This window comes from Punica granatum, chromosome 7 (genome assembly GCF_007655135.1).
Source record: "Punica granatum isolate Tunisia-2019 chromosome 7, ASM765513v2, whole genome shotgun sequence".
NCBI classification, from domain to species: Eukaryota; Viridiplantae; Streptophyta; class Magnoliopsida; order Myrtales; family Lythraceae; genus Punica; species Punica granatum.
The window spans coordinates 10,835,694-10,858,271 of NC_045133.1; the positions used below are offsets into that span (position 1 = coordinate 10,835,694).

General features: G+C 36.0%; 2 protein-coding genes across 2 annotated transcripts; both read right to left on the minus strand.

Annotated features, from left to right (window-relative positions):
- Positions 1–1,186: 1,186 nt before the first annotated feature.
- Positions 1,187–3,026, minus strand: LOC116213103 (berberine bridge enzyme-like 8). The gene has a single exon (XM_031547918.1). It carries the CDS (start codon positions 2,997–2,999, stop codon positions 1,389–1,391), a length of 1,611 nt encoding a protein of 536 aa, XP_031403778.1. The 5' UTR covers positions 3,000–3,026; the 3' UTR covers positions 1,187–1,388.
- A 17,000-nt stretch (positions 3,027–20,026) lies between these two features.
- Positions 20,027–22,249, minus strand: LOC116212830 (berberine bridge enzyme-like 18). Its single transcript, XM_031547546.1, has 2 exons — positions 21,589–22,249; positions 20,027–21,207 (listed from the first exon to the last, which is right to left on the minus strand). The coding sequence occupies exons 1-2, from the start codon at positions 22,213–22,215 to the stop codon at positions 20,221–20,223; spliced, it is 1,614 nt and encodes a 537-aa protein (XP_031403406.1). The 5' UTR covers positions 22,216–22,249; the 3' UTR covers positions 20,027–20,220.
- Between the last annotated feature and the right edge of the window lie 329 nt (positions 22,250–22,578).

Here is a 22,578-nt window from a genome sequence, read left to right on the forward strand (position 1 = left end):
GTTAAGATGCCATATCAGTACTTACCCCAATTCGTTTTTAGGCTAAGATGGGGTAGCAAATATTGCTCAATTTATGAGATAGCAAATATTTTTCTTAAAGCTCAAAGGAAATCGTGTGGTCATTTCGTGGATTAAATATAGGAGATAGCAGATATTCGGCTTATCCCATGGATGCTTTATGGTTGAACCCGAAGAAAAGAATTTCAAGTTCTTTAACCGCACGTACTTCGCTACTGAAAGAAGTACTGTATTTCCTGAACAAACCACAAACTTGAGTTTCGATAATGTATTTGATATGCGTACTGTGTTTGTGTCTAAAAACTTTTTATTTTGCAATTTAATTGAATGAATAAAGAATATAAACTTAAATTGATATCAGGCCTGACCAAAATGAAACAACAAAGCCAGTGAGTAGAAACGACTGAACAATGTTAAATGGTACGAGAGGGCAGACATTATGAGTGGTACGGCAGGACGGACATTAACATGCCATGTTAGAAAATGGCCAACAAGTTTTGTCTGCAGGCCGACAAGTGATGGTTGCCATCGAATCAACTGAACCAATTGGTCACATGGCCTTTTTTTTCCTCCCTTTTTTTTGTTTTGTTTTTTAGATCTGAAACTATAAGTGGTCAAAGAAATCCCCCATAAGCGTAGAGGGTAAGATCGAGGATCTCACAAATAACAGCGAAGATGCTAAACTCCAGGACGCAGATAGGTGATAACGCTGTGTTGGTAGGTTGATTCTATTCGTGAGGTAATTGCTAGAGAGTGGACAATTGAGGCGACGCACAAATACGATGAGGTATTGTGTCTGGTGCTCGCCTTTATTACCGACAAACCTGCAGGATGGTTTGGATTTGCTTCTTGATTTCTAATATTGTAGGCTTTTGCTCCTTTATTTACCCCAAAAAAATAAAACAAAATATTATGACCAAGTAATATATATCAATAGGTCTAGTAGGACCTTAGGGCTGGGCAAATGATTGGCGAAAAAGTTTGCTCTTCTTCGGCAAGATTATAGTGAATCTTGCTGAAATGCAGAAATGTCTCCTGCCTGGTAGTTGTTCTGGTAATTGATTAATGATTACTTGAAATGACCATAAAATTAGAAAAAAAAAACAAATGTGATTCGATGCACCTCATCTGTTTATAGTTATGAAATTATTGCAACTGAATGAACATCTTAACTCTCAGAAGCAGTCTCGTATATATCAACAGAAATCAAACAATTTTGGTTTATTCAGTAATTGAACTGGCAATTAATGACGTACAACTACTGCGACAATTACAGACCTTCATCTTCATTATTCAAATATGACTACACTATTGATAATGAACTTATATTGACTGAATGGATATGCGAAAACTATATGTATCACGTTGCTTCACTTTCTTCGATGCAGTAAAGTCGGGATACTTTGTTCATTCCTGAAGAAATTCCCTGGATCAACCTTGGTCTTAATTCGCACCAGCCTCTTAAAATTCCCTTTGAAGTACTTCACCCCATAAACTGTGCCTTCCATGTAACTTGCATTGCCGTTGTGATTAATCCCCAAGTCGAGATCTCTGTAGTTGAGAAAGGCCTCCCTGGGGTTTTTGGACACGAAAGGCGTCATGTAATCATATAGCTTTCGCGTCAATCCTATGTAATAGTTTGCTGCTTCTTCTCCATCTTCGTCCCAATTCGTTGCGTACTGTATCTTCCACAGGTTCCCAGCTCTGTGTGGGAAGGGAGTCTCCGCCGGTGAAATTTCAGCCATTTTCCCACCATAAGGGTTGAAAGTTAGGGCAGGCCTCTCAAGTTCTATCATTCTCTTGAAAATGTACTCTAAACCCTCTTTCGGGATCGGTTCCTTACCATAGTCGGATTTTCTCTTCAAGTGTGTGAGCACTTGTGGCGTACGCGAAAGGAGAGCTTCCACCGGGGTCCCAGTGGGGAAGGCCGTCCAGTAAAGAACTGACTCAACCCAAGTCATTTCTATGCAGTCCGAGGGCTTAAGACCCAATTCCGGGAAGCTCTCGTTTGTGATGGATAAAAGCCTTGTAGTGTTCCCTAGAAACAAAGCAAGGAATGAAGCTCGAATTGTTTTCTTACCAGTTTGAATTGTCGAGTTGACAACATCTATGATGAGCCGTATGAATAGGTCTTCATCTAGATGAGGGGCAACTTGCTCCCATTTGTAGACGATCTCGGTCGCATTCTGTTCTAGAGTCTTCTCTACCCGGAACACAGTCACAGTTTCGGGAACGGGTACAAGGTTTATCTTGTAGGCTAGGATGACCCCGAAGCTAGCTCCCCCACCACCTCGAATGGCCCAGAAGAGGTCCTCCCCCATGGATTCTCGGTCAAGGAGCCTCCCATTGACGTCGACCATCTGGGCATCCACTATATTGTCCACCGAGAGGCCGTACTTCCTCATCATGTTTCCATACCCCCCACCACTGAAATGCCCGCCCACACCAACCGTAGGGCAGACGCCAGCAGGGAAACCATGGGTCCTGCTCTTCTCGGCTATTCGGTAGTAAACCTCCCCAAGTGTGGCCCCTGCCTGGACCCAGGCAGTCTCACTACCCACATCCACCTCAATGGACCTGAGGTTCAGCATGTCAAGTATGAAGAACGGAGTGCTCAGGGAATAGTAAGATATGCCCTCATAGTCATGGCCCCCGCTTCGGATTTTCATCTGGAGCGAATGCTCCCTTGCGCAGATGATTGATGCTTGTACGTGTGATATGTGCAGTGCCGTGATAATTACAATCGGCTTGGGGGTGGTAGATGTATTAAACCGGAGGTTACGGATGTAGGATTGAAGAACGGACGAATAGGAAGAATTGTTGGGGGTGTAAATCACAGACGAAATGGGATGAGACAGGTGCGAATTCTGGATTAAACATTGTGTAAATGGTTCATCTCCTCGTGCCCAGCGAGATGCTGCAACTAAAACTAGAAAAGCTGAACATATAAAAGAGAGCAAAGTACGGCGTGGATGTCCCATTTTCTGGTGTGATTTTCTATAACTTTTGCTTGTGATGGTACCATCTTCATTTGATGAATTTATAGAGATTTCATATGTTCACAAAAAAAAGAAAAAAAGAAGAAGAGATTTTCGCAAAATGAATTGAGGATCGTACAAGCCACCTACAATATTGACCATGCATGAAATTCCAAGTAAAAGTTTAGAAAATCATGAATTTGTCAACCATTTGACATTTTTGAAAGTGATTTTGTGATCCCCCTTAATAAGTTGATATAATTCATGAGGGCGAAGATTCAATTTCGGTGCACTCATCCAAAACATATGGCTCTGTTATGGATTTTGTCAATCCATATACACTGGCTTTTGAATTGGGAAATTTTAATCTGACTTTATAGTCAATTATAATATGTAAACTATTTAATATCTATGCATGGCGCAGTAATTCCTTATCGACTTTTGTATAACTAAAAGTAGAGAATCAACATCTATGCATAAGAATGAATATAGATCTAGAAAAAAATATATCAAATTTATAGATTCTACCGAGTATATACATATAAACATTACGAATTGTGAGGGAGAACTATGAATGAAAAATTATGATAACATAGAAAATTTGTCTAGTCTTATGAAATAATATATCTATTAAAAGAAAACAATCACATAATATATATATATATAGAATATTTGTCTAGTCTTATTAAATGATGTCTATTAAAAGAAAACAATCACGTAATATATATATATATATATATATATATATAGGTATAGATAAAGAACTATGAATGAAAAATTATGATAACGTAGAATATTTGTCTAGTCTTATGAAATGATATGTCTATTAAAAGAAAACAATCACGTAATATATATATATATATATATATATATATAGAGGTATAGAAAAAGAGTGCACTATAAAAAATACTGGCATTAGCGAGGCATATGGATCCCTCGCTAAAACGAGTCCCGCTAAACTTAGCGAGGGAAGTACTCCTCGCTAATCCGTCGAAAAATGTTAGCGAGGGATTAGCATGGGGTTGTCCCTCGCTAACTAAAAATATTTTTTTCTAAAAGAAAGATTTATCTTTCCAGAGAGGAACTAGCGAGGGTCTCGTTCAAAAAACAAAAATAAATTCCTTCCGCCTTCAAGCCCTCTGTTACTTTTTGTTTGCCATGTCTCCAACCCTGAGACCTCACCCATTTCACGCCAATCTCCTTAATCATTGAGCTAATCAAATTTCACTGATCATTCTACCACACTTAAATATATTTATATAACTTATACTTTTTCATTTATATTAGTATTTTTTGTTTTTATTTCCCTAAATACCGAAAAAATTAGTATTTCAAACCTAGTCCACGAACCTATAAGTTTAATTTGTTCATAATTCTCAAATATTTATAATTAGAATTCTCGATAGAAAATTAGAAAGTAAAATAATGATATTTTTTCATGTGCACAAAAAAATTATAGACTTGTTTCATAAATTTGCTTTTAGTAAAATACATCAAAATCTCTTAATAATTTTAATAAGTATTCATTATTATTATATATATGAATTATGATTTAATAAAAATACATTATTATATATAAATTATATTATCAAATTCCATTTAACATTTTAAGCTTATAATAGTTGCATTACAATATGGGTATACTATCAATATAATTAATGGGATAAGTAAAATTAGTTTTAAAATATATTTTGGTTTTTCATACAAAATTATAACTAATAAATTTCAAAAATATACATAAATGCAACTAAAAAAGAAAAAAAATACACTAACATTATATACATATATATATATATATAGAAATATACCCTTCTACATATACCCGGGGATATATATAATTGGATTGATCGAGATCGGGGAGAGCCGTGTTGGGCGGGATTTTAAATTTTTTTTAATTAGCGAGGGATTGGACCTCGCTAATTCGCCAGTAAACTTACCGACGGATTAGTGGATAGTTTCTTTTTTAAATGTTAATGGATTAACAAGGGACATAGTGAGGGATCCGATTCCTCTCTAAGTTTCCCTCACGAGTTTGCCAGTAAATTTACCTGCGGATTAGCGAGGGCTGATCCCTCTCTAATGTGGATAATTTTTTTATTATTATTTTGATGGATTAGCAATGGACTTAGCAAGGGATCCGATTCCTTGCTAAGTTCCCCTCACTAATCTACTGGTAAAATTTTCTGGCAAATTAGTGAGGGTTACTTAGCGAGGGATGCGAGGGATCGTACCCCTCGCTAATCCCTCCCTAAGTCCCTCACTAATTGCTTGTATTTTAGTAGTGGAGAGTATATATATGTATGGGGTTAGGGTGAAGTAAATTGATATATCTCCTATTTATAGAATATTTAGCATATTGCACATAAATGAATATCACATATTACGAGGAGTTTTTTTTCGATTATCGAGAAAACTTTTAGTTTTCACAAAATTATTTATTTATATTATTAAATACAAGTAATATGAATAACTATCGAAAATATATGGAATATGCCACAAATCAATTATAATATATAAAAGTTGAGTAGAGACATCGTGAAGTTGCCAATGGAGAATCCTCAGCTCCTCATTCAAATGACTTTTTACTTATATTACATGATTAGTTGATGCCTGCGTGTTGCGGAGGAAATTTTTCAATGTTTATACGACCTAAGTTAGATAATATGTAACACATATCATATACAAATGAATATAAATATAAAGAAAATGTATGTTAAGAACTATATATTTTATCAAGTGGACATTATAAATACTAAAAATTATAAAAGAAGTATATGTCATGATGGCCAACAAATACGTAATTTAATCATATGGAATGCGAATAACACATGTATAGAAAGTTAATAGTTCTATAATGTGAACACAATAAAATTGGCCTATTATAAAAAATAAAAAAAATCTTGTAATATGCATGAGTGCTACAAAAAATGGGCGGCATTGTTCATGAGTTAAAGCGTAAGAAAACTTATAGTGAGTAAAAGATAACTAGATTTGTATTATCGAACATATGGTACATTGTCATGGAAATTTTTAATTTTTACAAGAAAATTGATTATATATTATTACATACAAACAATATAAATGAATAATCAGAATAAATCGAATATAGTACAAATAAAATATATTAAAATACATTGAATGAAATTGAAAGGTTAATTCAAAATGAAGATAAGGGTTTCATAATGGAATTATAAGCTCACTCAATGTGGAGTTAAGGATTTGCTACTAGAGCTTATATAACGCGTCCACGTCACGTACTTCAGCTTTTATATATTATAATTGATTCTGCCTCATTTTTCTTTGGGAAATTTATCTAAAATGACCCATGGTTTAACTGTTTTGTCAAATATATCCTATGTTTTTTTTGCAAATTTATCCCATTGTTTACATATTGCATCAAATCTATCCTGGCGTAATCTTTTCCGTCGACACCTAACGGCCATGCTGACGTGGCGCCCATGTGGCAAGTGTGGCCCACTATCTTTCCACGTGCCATGTCAGCACGGCCGTTAGATGTGGACGGAAAAGATAACGCCGGAATAAATTTGATGCAAAAAGTAAACAATGGGATAGATTTGACAAAAAAAAGTATATGATAGATTTCACAAAACGGGTAAACCACGGGCCATTTTAGGTAAACATCCCTTTATCTTTTTATTCATTTCTATATGTGTTGGGGACGGAAAAATCTGGTCTTGATCACTTGTAGACCACTAGCCTCGAGTGTTTTTCAAAACAAGGGAACAATGGGAGGGAATCTCGATTTCCCTCTCTGATACTTAAATGAGAGTGTGCTTAGGGTTTAGGCATATTTGGAGAGGTATTTATAAGAGTCCCGAGACATCTGTATCGGGGTATCATAATCCATATAGAACATTTAATGACAAATAACAAGTAGATGTACTTGCCATATATGTGGTTAGAGATAGAATAATATCTTGTATGATATATTGATAAAATATTCTAGAGATAATATATGAGATCATGGTTGTTAGAATCGCGATTCGAATCGTAGAATCTTACGATTCTACGATTCAAGGGGTGGTTACCGATTCCGATTCTATGGCATGAATCGAAAAGGTAGAATCGTGACTGAATCGCGATTCGAATCGCAGAATCATAGAATCAGACCGATTCTACGATTCTAGTTTCAACCCAAAGTCATATGCCCCCTCCCTCTCCCCCCTCATCTCTCTCATTGTGCAACAGTATTGCTCATCGATTATCTTATTTTATGAAAAGTTTAAAACTTGTCTCCTGACTGTAAATGATAGGGACTTGGAAAGTTTCTGGAACTGCTTCGAATTGAGTTCCGGCCAATTCCTGATTGTCGTATGGTTTGAGATGATTTAGGCTGAAATTTTTTCGACATTTTTAGATGCAAAGATGATTCTAAGAAGGAATAGTGGGATCCGTGACCACGGTACTATATCAATTTTCATTTGAGATTTATCACCCAAAAAAAAAAATTTCATTTGAAGTTGTTATAGTGGGAGCGCTTTCTTGTGAAGACTAAGCACCATCTGATTTTGACGAGCGGAATAAAAAGCAACAAGATTTATCATTTGATGTTTACTTATACTATTTCTGACATGAGATTTGGTGTGTGTGTATATATATATGCTGTTTTTTTAATTATAGGTAGAATCTTACGATTCACGATTCGATTCTACGATTTACGATTCCACGACCCTCGACCGATTCGAGGTAGAATCGCGATTCTGACAACCTTGTGTGAGATATTAGAAGACATGGATAAGGAAATATATTCAATGGGATTTAGTTACCCAATTTGGATTATGAACATGGGCCCAAGACGGTAAGTCGGACCAAACGGGTCAGACCAATTTTCTCGTTCCTAACATAAGCCCCCCACTCCCATGAACTCGAGTTTCGAGAGGTAGTGGGAGTAGATCAGCGTAGTTGTTGATATTTCAGCATAAGCGATGGCCTTTTCATGTTGAGATTGGAGTGATGTTGCGCATCGAGTTTGTGTCTCCCTTTGATGTGAGGAATCCCATCACTGTAGAAAGTGAAAGGACCTTTATTGTAAAAAGCGAACGCTAGTATTTCATTGTTGAAGAAAGCGAAGGTCATGGTCCTGAACATAAAGGTGATGAGATTTATCGGTGTAGAAAGCAATAGATCATTCGCTGTGGAAAGCGAATGTTAGGACCCATAGTTGTAGAAAATGATGGTCATGGTCCCCAAACGGATGTGAGGAATCCCCGTGCTATAGAAAGCAATGGGCCCGTCATTGTAGAAAGTGAAGGCCACCGTATCCTCGGTGTAGAAAGCAAGAAATGTGGTCCTCAACGAGAGGTGTGTTGAAGAAAGCGAGGGCACCTTCCCTGTAGAAAGCGAAGGCCTATTGGGATCCTTTGGTGTAGAAAGCGAAGGCGCCTTAATCCACTGGTGTATAAGCCAGAGTCCTAGGTCCTCAAAGAATTGGGCAATGGTAGCAATAGCCATGTGGAGCGAGCATCTTGTCAAAGCTGGAGCTTATACTCAACCTGCAAGAAAGATTGTGCATTGGATGGAAGCTTTTTCGTTTATGAGAATACTTGCCTTCAGTATGAGTCATCGAGCGATGCGTGGGTCGTTGAGCTATGTGGGAGGTCGACATGTAATATGTCATGGGGGCTATTTTTCTTGCACAATGGATGGATTGATCCACAATCAATTCATGGTGTAGTTGTTTTCGTAAGGATGATTAAGATCATCTCGTCTCCCTCTTGTTGATAGCGAAGAGTCTGAGATCCTCGAGGATGAGATGTCAGCAATGTTGACGGATGTCGTGCCGCAGGAAAATATGGTGCAGCCCCCCAATCACTCAGTATTTTCCAAATCCCTAATCCTCGAGAGATAAACATTGTATGTCGTGATGAATATTGAAAATTCCGGCTCAATGAATAAATAGATGTAAGGATTCAACTAATAAATGTCTAAGTATCGAATTAGGAGAGCTAAATATTTTATTTCATCAAACAAAAACTCTTCTTCTCTTAATAGATATTAAATTTTGTCAAGGAAAGTCAAAAAATTGTGATGCAACAAAATTGAGAGGAATTCATCAGATTTATGGCAAGATTCACAAAGTAAACCTTGATTTAAATTTAGAATATCAAAATTTTCTTTTTGACTGATCATGAGAGCAAAAGTTGAAAAAGTGGGGACTTAGCTTGTGATATCCCCATAGCGATGGTGTTGTATATCTTTCTCGAGGAGAGTCGCAGTCATCATGAGGTAACCCTGCTGCCCTACTCCGCCGCTTCAGTCTCTACAATTTTCCACGAGGGTATGAAGTCCCCCATTCCCGAGTTGAAGTTTGCTTCGCTTCTTATTGTAAGAATTATCACTTCTCGATGTGATGGAAAACAATCGAGGTGAATGACTTTTCGTGCTGTTTCCCATAAACGACGCAAATGTTAGGGTCGAAAAAATTCGGTCTTGATCACGTTCAGACCATGAGACTCGAGTGACCCGCAAAAAAAGGGAAGAACTAGAGGGAATCCTGATTTTCCTCTCCGATACTTAACTGAAGTGTGCTCAAAAAGTAAAAGAAATTGAACATTGGGTTTAGGCATACCTAGAGAGTTATTTACATGAATCCCAAAGTATCTGTATCGAAATATTATAATCTGAATAGAATATTTAATGACAAATAACAAGTATATGTACTTGCCATAGATGTGATTAGATATAGAATAATATCTCGTACGATATATTGACAGAAGATTTTAGAAATAATATAATAGATATTAGGAGATATAGATAAGAAAATACACTCAATAGGATTTAATTACCTAATCTGGAGTATCAATATGGGCCCAGGACGGCAAATTGGGCCGAATGGGTTGGACCAACTTTTTGGTCCTAACAATATGTGTATTTGTCTATGTCCAAATAATTTGTATATTGTCAAATTAATCAAGAGTTTTCTTGGGAAATGTGGAAAAGACGATATCCAACAATCCCTAAAATCCTATATTCGTGGAGTCAGCACATATTCGAAAATAAAAACCTTCAACTCTTCAATAAATTGACTTTTTCACTTATGTTAGACAAATCATACCTCATTTTTCTTTATATTCAATTTGATGTATAGTCTCATGCATCCAAGTTATTAAAATAATTGAAGAGTTTCAAAATAAAATGATTTATGAATATAAAGAAATCCTTTAAGTAAGTTATTTCAAACACATTATTCTTTTTCGATTCACTTTTATTCAGTCATTATCATTTATGTCATTCCCATGAGACAAATATTGTCAACTATTTCTTATTGACTTGCATCAGTATTAAGATATAATCATATTCCATCTTAGTCTTCCTTTCTTTTCAAAATTAAATATTTTCGTGATAAGCATGTCCCACGCAATGCGCAAGCATACACCTAAGGAAACTGAGTGTTTTCATATTGGCTTAAGTGGCACAACTACATCTCGCATGTCGGCAATTAAATATTATAATGAAGTTCAACAGTGAGATGTGAATCCACTTAAGCAAAATTAACAAGCCCTTAACTCAACAACGAGTGTCTTGTTCAGTTCTAGCTTGCTAGATTAAATGAGTTGCATGATATTTCTTATTTAGATTAAATTTAACAAATCTTATCAAAGAGAGTGTAGTTGATGCGAACCTCGACGAACCTGCCGCGAGATCCAACAACAATAGAATGAGATCAAACCCGGGATCGTCCAATGAAGGTTTCAAGGATAGGGAATATTGACCTGATGACTATAAAGAGCCACAAACCAATATTATAAATGGAATATTGACCCGCTAGCTATAAAGAGCTAGAAACCAATATTATAAATGTTGGGAATCACAAGTCATCACACTTGCAATATCGGCGAAGTTGCTGCAGAACAACTCAGAAAAAACCTCTCTCACAAAGTTCAATTAAAATTGATCTCTCTTTTCTAGGGAGACCACATGCCTATTTATAGAGAGATACTAGCTGATAACCTAAATGGACTAATGGACTTGACTAAAATAAATCCTAAGCGTAATGACCCCAAAATGAAATAGGCCCAAGCAATTGAAAAGCAACTGAATTCAGCCCTTTGAACTGGGATCATCTTCTAAATAGATTTCTAGGATATGAACGGTCGTAGCTTCTTGTTCCACATGCAGCCCGCCCAAGAGTTCGACTTCTCCTCCATGGACATGCAATAACAGCCTTTGCATGGCTTGTTGGATTCGCTTGGCTCGTGCTCTTGTACTTGCTCTAACTGGCACATGCTTATCCCAAAGCTCACCTTCATGCCCAACCCTGTCATCTTGGGATTCTTCCTCAAGCCCGTGCGAAGGGTCCTCTAACTGGATTATATCATTTCCCCTCTCTTCAAAAGGATTCGTCCTCGAATCTATGACAACCATCTAGATTGGTGACTGTTCTGGAGGCATTTGCTCGAGAAAGTCATTCTTGAATTCCTCACTTTTCTCGCCAATGGAATGCTTGATTTGAAGTTGCTCTTCATCCATTTGGTTAGGTGGAAGCGGCAGTAGTGTTGCGTTCCGACTATCGCTGTCCAGGAATTGAGAAGCAATATGACCATTCTCTTTGCCGTTGGGTTGAAACTTGTTTGTGGGTTTCTCTTTTATTGGCTTCAAGGCTATTTTCTCTTCCTTTTTCGTCGACAAACCCCACTTCAATTTGGAAGAGGATGAACCAGAAGCTTCGTCATAGCCATCTAGCAACTATTCAATATGCTTGTCTCGCCTTTCCAACCGATCGTAAATCAAATCAACCATCACATTCATGCGCTCAAATTGTTGCTGCATATCCCAGATCATCATGTTGTAATCAGTTCCTCCGTTATTCTGATCATCTCCTCCGTTATTCTGATCATTTCCACTGCTTTCTTGTGGCATGATGAAATTTGCAAGTGAAACTTCAGAAAATAGAGATGGACCTCACAACCACTCGCTCACATGTTTGCACTCAAATTAATATCACTCAACACTCGTGTTTCATTCAATTTTAGGCTTTTACCCTCTGATATACTCACCACTCTTACCTTTTTTTTTCTCTCTAGATTTTCTCCTCAAAGTTCCTAAGAAACTAAGGAATTCAATTGCAAGAGTAAAATAAGTTGATTAGCTCAAATCACTTATAATCATTGATTCTAGAAATTGAATCAAATTTATGATCCAAACCTAAATGAGAAAGGAAATAATGTGGTAGATGAAGTTAACGAAACAACTGAGATGTACAAGGAAGATTTGTGGGAATAAGAAAACAAGAGATTTATGGAAAGTATCGAAATGGAAGGAATGAATGACTCTAAGAGACACGAAAGGAATATGATAGAAAAATATGCAATTGAAAGGAAACAATATTAGATTTCCCAACTGTACTTTATATATTAGTTGTCCATCAAAGTAAACAAGAATATATAAAGGAAGGTAATTCTGGGATAATGTCAGATATGGAAAAAAATAGGGCAAATTACAAAAAAAAACCTAAATTTTGTAAAATGTCTCAGTTTTGTCCTAAATTTTGTTTTGTAACAAAAAAAACCATAAGTTTTCTAAAATGTCTCAAAAATGACCTCCGTTATAACTTCCGTCAATTTTTGCCTACGTGTGACCTACGTGGACTGTTAAAGGGACCCACTAGCCTACGTGTGACCTACGTGGACTATTAAAGGGACCCACCATCAGCAGCAAAAATTGACGGAAGTTATAACGGAGGTCATTTTTGAGACATTTTAGAAAACTTATGGTTTTTTTTGTTACAAAACAAAATTTAGGACAAAACTGAGACGTTTTACAAAACTTGGGTTTTTTTTTGTAATTTACCCAAAAAAATAGCAGGAAACTTTTGGAAGTTCCTACTTCACTTGATTAGCAGTGATATCTAAGGAAGCTTCCTCCACCCCAAAAGTTAAGATTTCACAAACAATTTCTCTTTCCTTTCTTTTTTGTTTCTTTCCTTTTTTTTTCTTCTTTTTTTCCTTTTTTTCTGTATTTTTTTTGGATGAATTTTCTTTTGTTTTTTGTTTTTGTTTTTGTTTTTCAGACCTTTCTGAAACAACAATAAGTCGTTCAACAATTTGTCGAACCCTAGGACAAGAACAATAACAAGAACGAAATAGGATAGGTGAAACCTGGATTGGAGCCAAAGCTCTGATACCAAATAATGCGAACCTCGACGAACCTGCCGCGAGACCCAACAACAATAGAATGAGATCAAATCCGGGATCGTCCAATGAAGGTTTCAAGGATAGGGAATATTGACCCCGATGACTATAAAGAGCCACAAACCAATATTATAAACGAAATATTGACCCGCTAGCTATAAAGAGCTAGAAACCAATATAATAAATGTTGGGAATCACAAGTCATCACATTCGCAATATCAACGAAGTTGCTGCAGAACAACTCAGAAAAAACCTCTCTCACAAAGTTCAATTAAAACTGATCTCTCTTTTCTAGGGAGGTCACCTGCCTATTTATAGAGAGACAATAGCTGATAACCTAAATGGGCTAATGGACTTGACTAAAATAAATCTTAAGCGTAATGAGCCCAAAATGAAATTGGCCCAAGTAATTGAAAAACAACTAAATTCAGCAATTTAAACTGGAATCATCTTCTAAATAAATTTCTAGGATATGAACTGTCGTAGCTTCTTGTTCCACATGCAGCCCGAATGTTTACTCCATGGACATGCAATAACAACCTTTGCATGGCTTGTTGGATTCGCTTGACTCGTGCTCTTGTACTTGCTCTAGCTGGCACTTACTTATCCCAAAGCTCACCTTCATGCCCGACCCTGTCATCTTGGGATTCTTCCTCAAGCCCGTGCGAAAGGTCCTCTAGCTGGATCATATCAGTAGTGCAGCGGCACATGCTCTTGCCTGGTGATTAAGAGATTCCAGGTTCTATACTTAGGTAAGACTACATGTATCCCATTATAATGCTCCGTTTGGTTTCGCAGTTAAAATCACAAAAATTTTAATTTTAATTTTAACTTAACACACTACATAACAAAAATACACATTTACCGAGTTAAAAATTTTAACTTTAACTTTAACTCAACACACTACACAATTATTTTTTTTTCCACAATCAAAATCAAAATTACTTTAACTCTGAAACCAAACGCACCATAAGATATTTATGATTTTAATTTCATTCTACTAGGTCAATAGATCTCCCTTGTAACCAAAAGAATATTTAACAAATCTTTGCTAATTAGTTGACATCATTTCTGCATATTCATTACCCATTTAAAATATTCATGAAAAAAAGTTAATTACTCATAAAAACTCTTTCTTAAAAATTGAAAGGTTTACTCGAATTTTTTTTTTGGTGATCAATGTTTACTCGATTATTTATGTAAAGGATATTTTCAAATATGAAAATTTCTTTATATAACTTAATCGTCTATGTACAAAAATCCTAGATGTACAATTATCATTTGCGAGATATACAATTATCCTAGATATATATATATATATATATCAAGAGAGGGAATAGCACAGTGGTGCACCTCTCGCTTGGTAACCAAGAAGTCTCAGGTTCGATACCCCAGTGAGACTACTCGTGTCCTTTTATTAGATATTTACAATTTCTATTTCAATATACTAGACACATGGACCTCCCTTGTAACCGAAAAAAAATCTATATATAATATATGAATGTGGAAGAGCGGAATTATGAGAGCTCCATTTGAGAACCCTCAGATTTTGGTAAGATATCCTCAATTGCTTGAATCACTCCATTTGACAGAGCTCAATTCCACGTGAATTGGCCTTTCATTTTTAGTTAAATGAACTAATACTATATTTTACGGGTGTTATATTCAATGAATGTTAAAAATTAGTGGAGAGGGAGTCTTCAGCATCCACCGATCGCCCTGCGAGGTTGCCGACGAATGTCTAGACCGCCAATGAGGTTGGAGGGGGAGAGGTGGCCGCTAGCGAGTCCCCCTTTGGTTTCTTTACCTTCTCCATTCATACATGCAATTTCTTCTCTTTTTTTTTTAAAAAAAACTAATAGTATTTTTAACATTTTGGAAATTAATTTCTGTCATAATGAAATTTCACATCAGCATTTTTAGTTAAAAAATAGCAATATGACTAAAAGTGAACCAACTAGGGAAGGTTGAGGACTAGAATCGGCTCAAAAATAGATTAGGACTAAAATGAGAAAAGGTAAAAGGTTGAGGACAATAATTGATTTTTTTCCTTATATTTATAAATATAAACTGTATTAAAATTTTAATTTTACTGTTTTCAATCGAGTCAGATAACAGGGATAAACTGATTGGGGGACACAAAGTCCTCTCTATTTTATAAGGCAATATTGATAAACGGATTAGCTTACTATAAAATATTGGAGTATATCCTTTTACCGATGATATCTCTTGAGTCTTACCTTAATTAGTATCTTCATATAAATAATTGTGATTGTGATTATTCATTGTTACCCATATTTCTACCATATTCTTAATTGACTTGAGCGCTTGGAGAGGGATAAGGAAAAATTATGCTTTTCTCGAGAGTTTTTTGTGGGTTACTCATGGATTAATACTTGTGGTGTTGCAAAGTGAGCAACCACGGTCAGAATTTTCAGACCACAGCAGTGGCGCAGCTCGTGCAAAGTGGTACGAAACAATTGATGCGTAATTACAATTAGGTAACTTAGGTTGTGTTTGGTTTTATAGTAAGATTTTAAAATCAGATTTTGATTTTGATTTTGAGTGGAATAAATGAGGCTCACCCTTTGACTTTGTATAAGTTATGTTGTTTTGTTGTGGAAAAAATTGGTATAAATGGGACCCACTCTTTGACTTTGTATGAGTTATTTTGTTTTATAATGGATAGAGTTAAGTTAGAATTGTGATTTTAAAATTGCATCCACAATCCAAACAGGCCCTTAAAATTTATATAGATACATGGAAATGGCAAACACCGAGTATAAATATGGAAAAACAATTACCTCAGCTTCGAAATTTTATAATAAAAGGTGAAAAAGCAGTAAAAGAAATGGTGAAGTTGGGGGACAATTACAGAGATGTATAAACTATGCGTGGTGTGTGGTGGGTGTACAATTAATATTAATGGGGGAAATTGACAAATTTCCAAAATTTTTGGGATCATTTTGGAAGCATTATTATTGGACAAATGGTAAATTTGGCAAAAGGATGAAAAACCAAAAGGCAGAAGTTAATTAAAAAATAAGGAAAACACTTTATTTGACAGAAGAAAAAAGAAGAGAAGCGGCATTTCGTGTGTAGTGTGAATACTAACAGATAGACATTAATGGTTACGTAGATAGAGAAGCATAAGAATAAACATCAATTGGTCAATAATTATTAGGCAGATATCATCTGACAACGATGGGAGGAGGTCTAATTTGATACGTATATATATGTATATATATACATATATATTACCCAATGATTAATTACTTGAGAGGATTGGCATATAATAATATTATTATAATATCAAAATGGTTAAGTCGAAAATTGGATGTGCATACGTATCTAATTTCAACAATCAGAAGCAATCTTCGCAGCCCAAAATAATATCCATATAATTTTCTTTCGTCTTTTGCTGAAGAAGAAACATGGAGTATAAACTATTAAATATAACCTTTATTTCATACACGTAATTGACACGTACGTATGGTTGAAAGAGTTACGTGATCATCTCAAGCCCAAAAAAGAAAAAAAAAAGGAAAAGGATCTTTGACTCTTTTTTTTTCTTAAGATCAGCAATTCCTCATCGGAAAGATCTTTCATTCATATATATACTCAATTTTATTAATTTATTAGTAAATCTAATTACTTGGCAGTTTATCTAATTTTTATGTATAAATACGGAGCAAAAGATATATATATATATACACACACATACAATCATAGAAAAGTATTTTACAAAAGAATGGTCTTATGTAGGTATTTGTGAAAAAAATTTGTACGAGCGTTGACAAACTCAATTATTAGAAAAAGGTCATAGTTGTTTATCTTATTTAATAAACTAGGGGATATAAAATATAAGAGATGAAGAGTGAGAAGGCAAATTATGTGATACATCCAGAACTAAAGGGGTTAATATTACAAAATACAAAAATCCCTGCATTTTCTTATTTAGATAGTTATTATAAGGGCAAATAAAAAAAAGAATATAGTTGGTTCAAACGATTCGACGTTTATTTCGCTTAAGCAAAATCTCGGATTCGAGTTATTGTGAACGTATAAAATTCACGCTGTGAGAGTTTTACTCCTTAGTGGGTTAACCTAACTCGACTGAATTAGTAGGAATCTAATTAGACTTCCATATACTAAGGTTAACGCCAGAAAAAAAAAAAAACAATACACAATCATAATTTTATGAGAGATTGGAGGCCACAATTTACCAACCCGAATTTTTGGATTGGAAATGGTCCAATTGCTATAGGCTTAATGAAAGAGAATTTAATAAAGGCGATTATGCGTCTGTTTATACGTATGAACCCACACTACGCTATGTCCCTAGTGCAGAAAGAAAAACCCGCCTTGTTGTCAATTATTCCCTCTCCTCCTGTTGCCTGAGTGTAAAAGAAGAAAGCCCACTTATGATTAGAAGTATCAAGCACGGAAGCTCATATCGAAGTCATTCTTGAGGGGCAGTGATTAAGTTCACGTGACACGTGTGTACGAAGTGTCATGACATATCATGTCACAATAAGAGATTAGATACTATAACATATCGACTATTTGGATTTAGAGACGGATATAATTACTTATTATGCCCAATAGATAATATTTTACGGATGCTGGCCGATGACCGCTTCATTGACGGGGAAGAAAACATGCATCAACTGCTTTACTGGCGAAGTAGAAAAAAGGCGAAAATTCTTTACTGGCGAGATAGAAGACGGGCAGAGGCCTCTTTACATGCAGAATAGAAAATGAACAAAGGTCGCTTCACCTAAGAGGTATAAAAGTACGATGGCTGCTTCACCATCGGACAGTAATAACCAGGCGTTGGCCACTTCACTTACGGCTTAGAAAACTGTCTTTGATTGCTTGACTGGGCGGAATATAAAATGAGAGATCTAAATCTAATACATAAAATTCTCCATCAAGAATAATTTGGCAAATCTATATGTAACATTTAAACTTTTGGGGGAACTATAAATATAATATGCAGAGTGAAGCGTGTTGTGTAGATGAATGAAACTTTGACAAACCAGTCCTTCTAACCCCAAACTATATAGTTGTCAGTTTTCTACTTTATTACGATTTTTGTGCTTTGCTAAAAATGCAACAAAGTCAGATATTCACAAATTTGAACGTTGAATCTTGATAAATCTCCCAGAAATTGTCTAGGTTCTGCAATATATATCGATATATATACTGACCAATTTATTAGCTCATTGTACGATATTATCATTTCTGGCATAATTTTTTTTATTTAAATTGAGTTCAAAAAATTTTAATTGAGTTAGGATCATAAAAAATTAGCTAATTTGAAAATCATCAAGTTAAAAACGATTGGAGAGCATTAAAAGCAACATCACTGATGCATGTGGCGACTTCTGCTCGTGCTAAAAATTTAATTTTTTTTACAAATTTAAGCACTAACTTATATATATATATATATATAATACCAAACATCATAAACAATATTAATAAATAAATTTTTTAATAAGAATTAGGGTAACTTTTTTGTGTAAAATTAATTAGTTTTTTAAAATTTCTGAAGGACATTTTAATTTTTAACATTAATATTGTAAAAAGCACTTTGATTTTCTGAATTTTACATGCTTAAAGTAAAAATAAATCACTCCTAAAATTTGAAGTTTTAATTTAAAATATAGTAATTTTGGCAGCATGTTTATTAGATTTTTACTTAGAATCTACCCGTGATATTACTTCGCATTTTCCATTATTATTTGTTTTTTTTCCCGGTAGTATTAATAGGTGTTTTTATCGTAAGAACAGCCTGCGTTTATTGACTGGTGCATAAGAGATTCGAAATCAATTCCTAATAAGATATTCCGAGCCAATTCTCATTGCTGGTCTTTTCCATCTCTTTTTTATTTCTCCATTTAATCCTTAATTATCTCCTTATTATACGCCATGCTTATCTTGGTGTAAGAAATAAAACTATGAATATAAGCCTTGCACGTGAAAAAAGATATTAGTATATTAAGAATGATCTGATCATTGTACTGGACGAATATACTATATAGTTTTGAAACCCGAACTAGCTAGATAGACCTGTTTCTATGCAATGGTTCATAGATCTCGGTTCCATAGATCTTCTAAGGCATGAGTTTCATGAGTTCACCTAAAGAGTGTTGCACGTTATTATTTTACTTGTGCATATTTGTAAATATAGATATGGAGCGAAAAGACATGCCTTTAAATGTGAAAATACAATCTAATAAGCATTCATATAAGGCATCAAAGGGATGTGTCTCTGCACGTGTTGATACACATCACATGAACTCCTTATAAATAAGCCAAGGAACTCGTCTCTATGTGTGAAAGCTCACATCCCAGGCACCAGTTTCATAATGAAGCAAAGAGACGTGTCTCTGATGTGAAAACTCAACACGGTGAACGGCTGTCGCTATGCATAGATTGCACATCAAAGGCCCATTTTTATGATCATGCGAGAGGACGCATTTCTATTTGCGAAAACAAATATTCTAGACCCTCTTTTACGATGAAGTGCATAGACATGACTTTACATGTTAAATATACATCTTTCAATTAATGTTTTATTCTTAGTTTTAAAATAAGAAAAAAGAAAAGAAAAAGTTATAGACAAACGCTAGCCCTTTGAGAACTTTGTATTATTGTGGGAAATCGTTCCTGTTGTGGAAAAATTACAAGAATTACAAACAAATTGTTAATCCAAAAATATTATTAGTCAAAATTGATTTGATCATTCCACCTAAAAAAATTATTTGACCATGCAGTTTAATCCCTACAACGGTCAAAAGAAAAAATAAAAATTATTAAAAAATCAACCTAATAAAATAAGAGACATTCAATTGATTTGAAAGTCAACAGTAATAATAGAATTAGTAATCCATTTGACAAATATTATTAGTGAGAACCTTAATGATGAAATTATACAACACATGTGAATTCAATAAGTACAGGACGTTCTCTTCTTTATTTCGTAACATACAGAATCATCTCACAAGATCTTATTTATTCTCAATCCATTCAATAAATGTGTATATGTATATGTTACACGTTTCCATCTACCAAGAAGTGAGCGGGGGAACACTCTGTTCGTTCCTGAAGAAATTACTCGGATCAACCGCAGTCTTCACCCTCACCAACCTGTCAAAGTTTCGGTTGTAATACTTGGTGCCCCATATACTGGCTTGCCTGTAACTTGTGTTACCAAACTCGTTATTTATCCCGATATCAAGGTCTCGGTAGTTCACATAAGCTGATCTTGGAGATTTTGAAACATAAGGCGCCATAAATCCATATAAGCTCCTGATCAAGGATATGCCCTTGGCAGATTCCTCAACTGATCCATTATTCCAAGCAGTTATGTGCTGGATCATGTATATTTTTCCAGCCCTATGTGGGAATGGAATTGCAGACTCAGAAATTTCACTCATTCTTCCTCCGTAAGGGTTCAATATCATTTGCAAGGCTCCTTGGTCTGCCTTGAAGAACCACTTCCATATCTCCTCCAGCACGGGCTCGGAGATGGGTTTCTTCACATAGTCCGACTTGTTCTTGAAGTAGCTTTTTGTGTTTGAGCTTCGGTTCAATAGGATTTCCAAGGGCTGGCCTGAGAATCCAGTAAAATAGAGGGTTGAGTTGATCCAGGGCATCTCGATGCAGTCCTCTCTTGTCAGCCCAAGCTCCGGGAAGCTCGAGCCCATCACGTCAAGAAGCTCATCAGCCTCCCCTAGGTACAGGGTTTGGAAGATGGCTTGGATCGTTCTGTTGCCGTCTGCCCCATTGTAACTCTGCAAGATGACCCTCATGTACAGCTCATCTGGGAGTTCCTGGGCTGCGATGAATTGCCACTTGTTGACAAGACTGGTGGCATTCTGGTCTAGGGTTCGGAGGACTGCGAATCCAGTCACGGTCTCCGGAACCGGGACAAGCCTGATCTTCCATGAGACCACCACCCCGAATGTGTTCCCTCCGCCTCCCCGAATGGCCCAAAAGAGATCCTCCCCCATCAATTTCCGGTCAAGAAGCTTGCCATTCACATCTACGACCTGCATACAATGTTTAATTAGTCAAGAAAATGTATTTACAACATAATAGTGAACGTAAGTAATTACAACAAAAAACTTATTTATGAGAGACATGTCCATCTTCTGGGGTTTATTTGTACCTTCTGTTTTGTGTTATTACAATGCGCATAACAAAGGAAAATAGAATTCTAGATAAAAGGTCATGGAAAGTCGCACTAACGAGAATCTGACATGAAACTTATTTGTTCGTAGATGAATGCATGTTATACTGCAGGACACTCCCTTTAGCTCTTTTCATGTGTTATACATGTCTTACCATTTCATGATATACATATATATATATATATATAGGGTATTATATATGGTCGTAGCGAAATAAGTTCAGTTTCAAATATATCTAACCTGCGCATCCATGATATTGTCAGCTGCGAGACCGTACTTGCGCAACATCATTCCATAGCCGCCGCCACTGAAGTGCCCGCCAACCCCAACGGTGGGGCAAACCCCAGCAGGGAACCCTAAGGTCATGCTCTTTTCGCTGATCCTATAGTACAGTTCCCCGACAGTGGCTCCTGACTGCACCCATGCAGTTGCATTTCCAGCATCAACAGTGATAGTTCTGAGGTTGACCAGATCAAGGATGACGAACGGGACACCAGAGAGGTATGACAGACCCTCGTAGTCATGGCCCCCACTCCGCATTCGCACTTGTAGGCCATACTTTCTCGAGCAGTAGACCGTGGTTTGAACTTGGGAGACGTCCACCGGGGTAACGATGACTAATGGCTTTGGGGCATCCGGTGTTAGGAACCTTAAGTTTTGTATAGAAACGTCCAGGACATATGAATACGATGAGTTGGCTGGAGTGTATACGACTTGTGAAATGGAGGTATCGTTTGTCGAATTGAGGGTGAGGCACTGAAGAAAGTCCTCGTGAGGATTACTAGAAGCAAAGGCTATGATGGGAGAGCAAAGGAGAATAACCAAGCAACAGAGCTGGAACCTAGAGGAGTGGACGTTGATCTCCATTTCTCTATTGTTTATTTGCTTGTATGCATGAAACTAAGATGAGTTTCTTCTCATATTTATAGAGTTTTTGGCGCAGTAAATGAATAAGAGTCGTCAAAAATGGGTTCTTGAATTTTGTGGATTTCTATACGGAGAACAATTCCACGAGTAGAGAAACTTCTTCCCTGAATGGGAAACGTAATGGCATACCAGTCCATAAGGGAAAAGTCCACATTTCTTAAATAACTCAAAACAAGTTTCCATTAGGTGGTGCTTGGGATAGGGACTGCCTCTATTTTTTTTTTTTGAAAGTTGTTTTCAAAAAATCAAAGAGAGTTTAGTATAATGATATACACTTTCACTGGGTAATTAAAATATTTCAGA

What these genes read in the sequence shown, in the direction of transcription:
- LOC116213103 (XM_031547918.1), bottom strand. Translation starts at nt 2,999, where the DNA reads ATGGGACATCCACGCCGTACTTTGCTCTCTTTTATATGTTCAGCTTTT.
- LOC116212830 (XM_031547546.1), bottom strand. Translation starts at nt 22,215, where the DNA reads ATGGAGATCAACGTCCACTCCTCTAGGTTCCAGCTCTGTTGCTTGGTT. An exon ending in ACAATATCATGGATGCGCAG is followed by an intron (nt 21,208 to 21,588) that starts GTTAGATATATT and finishes CATTGTATGCAG; the next exon opens with GTCGTAGATGTGAATGGCAA.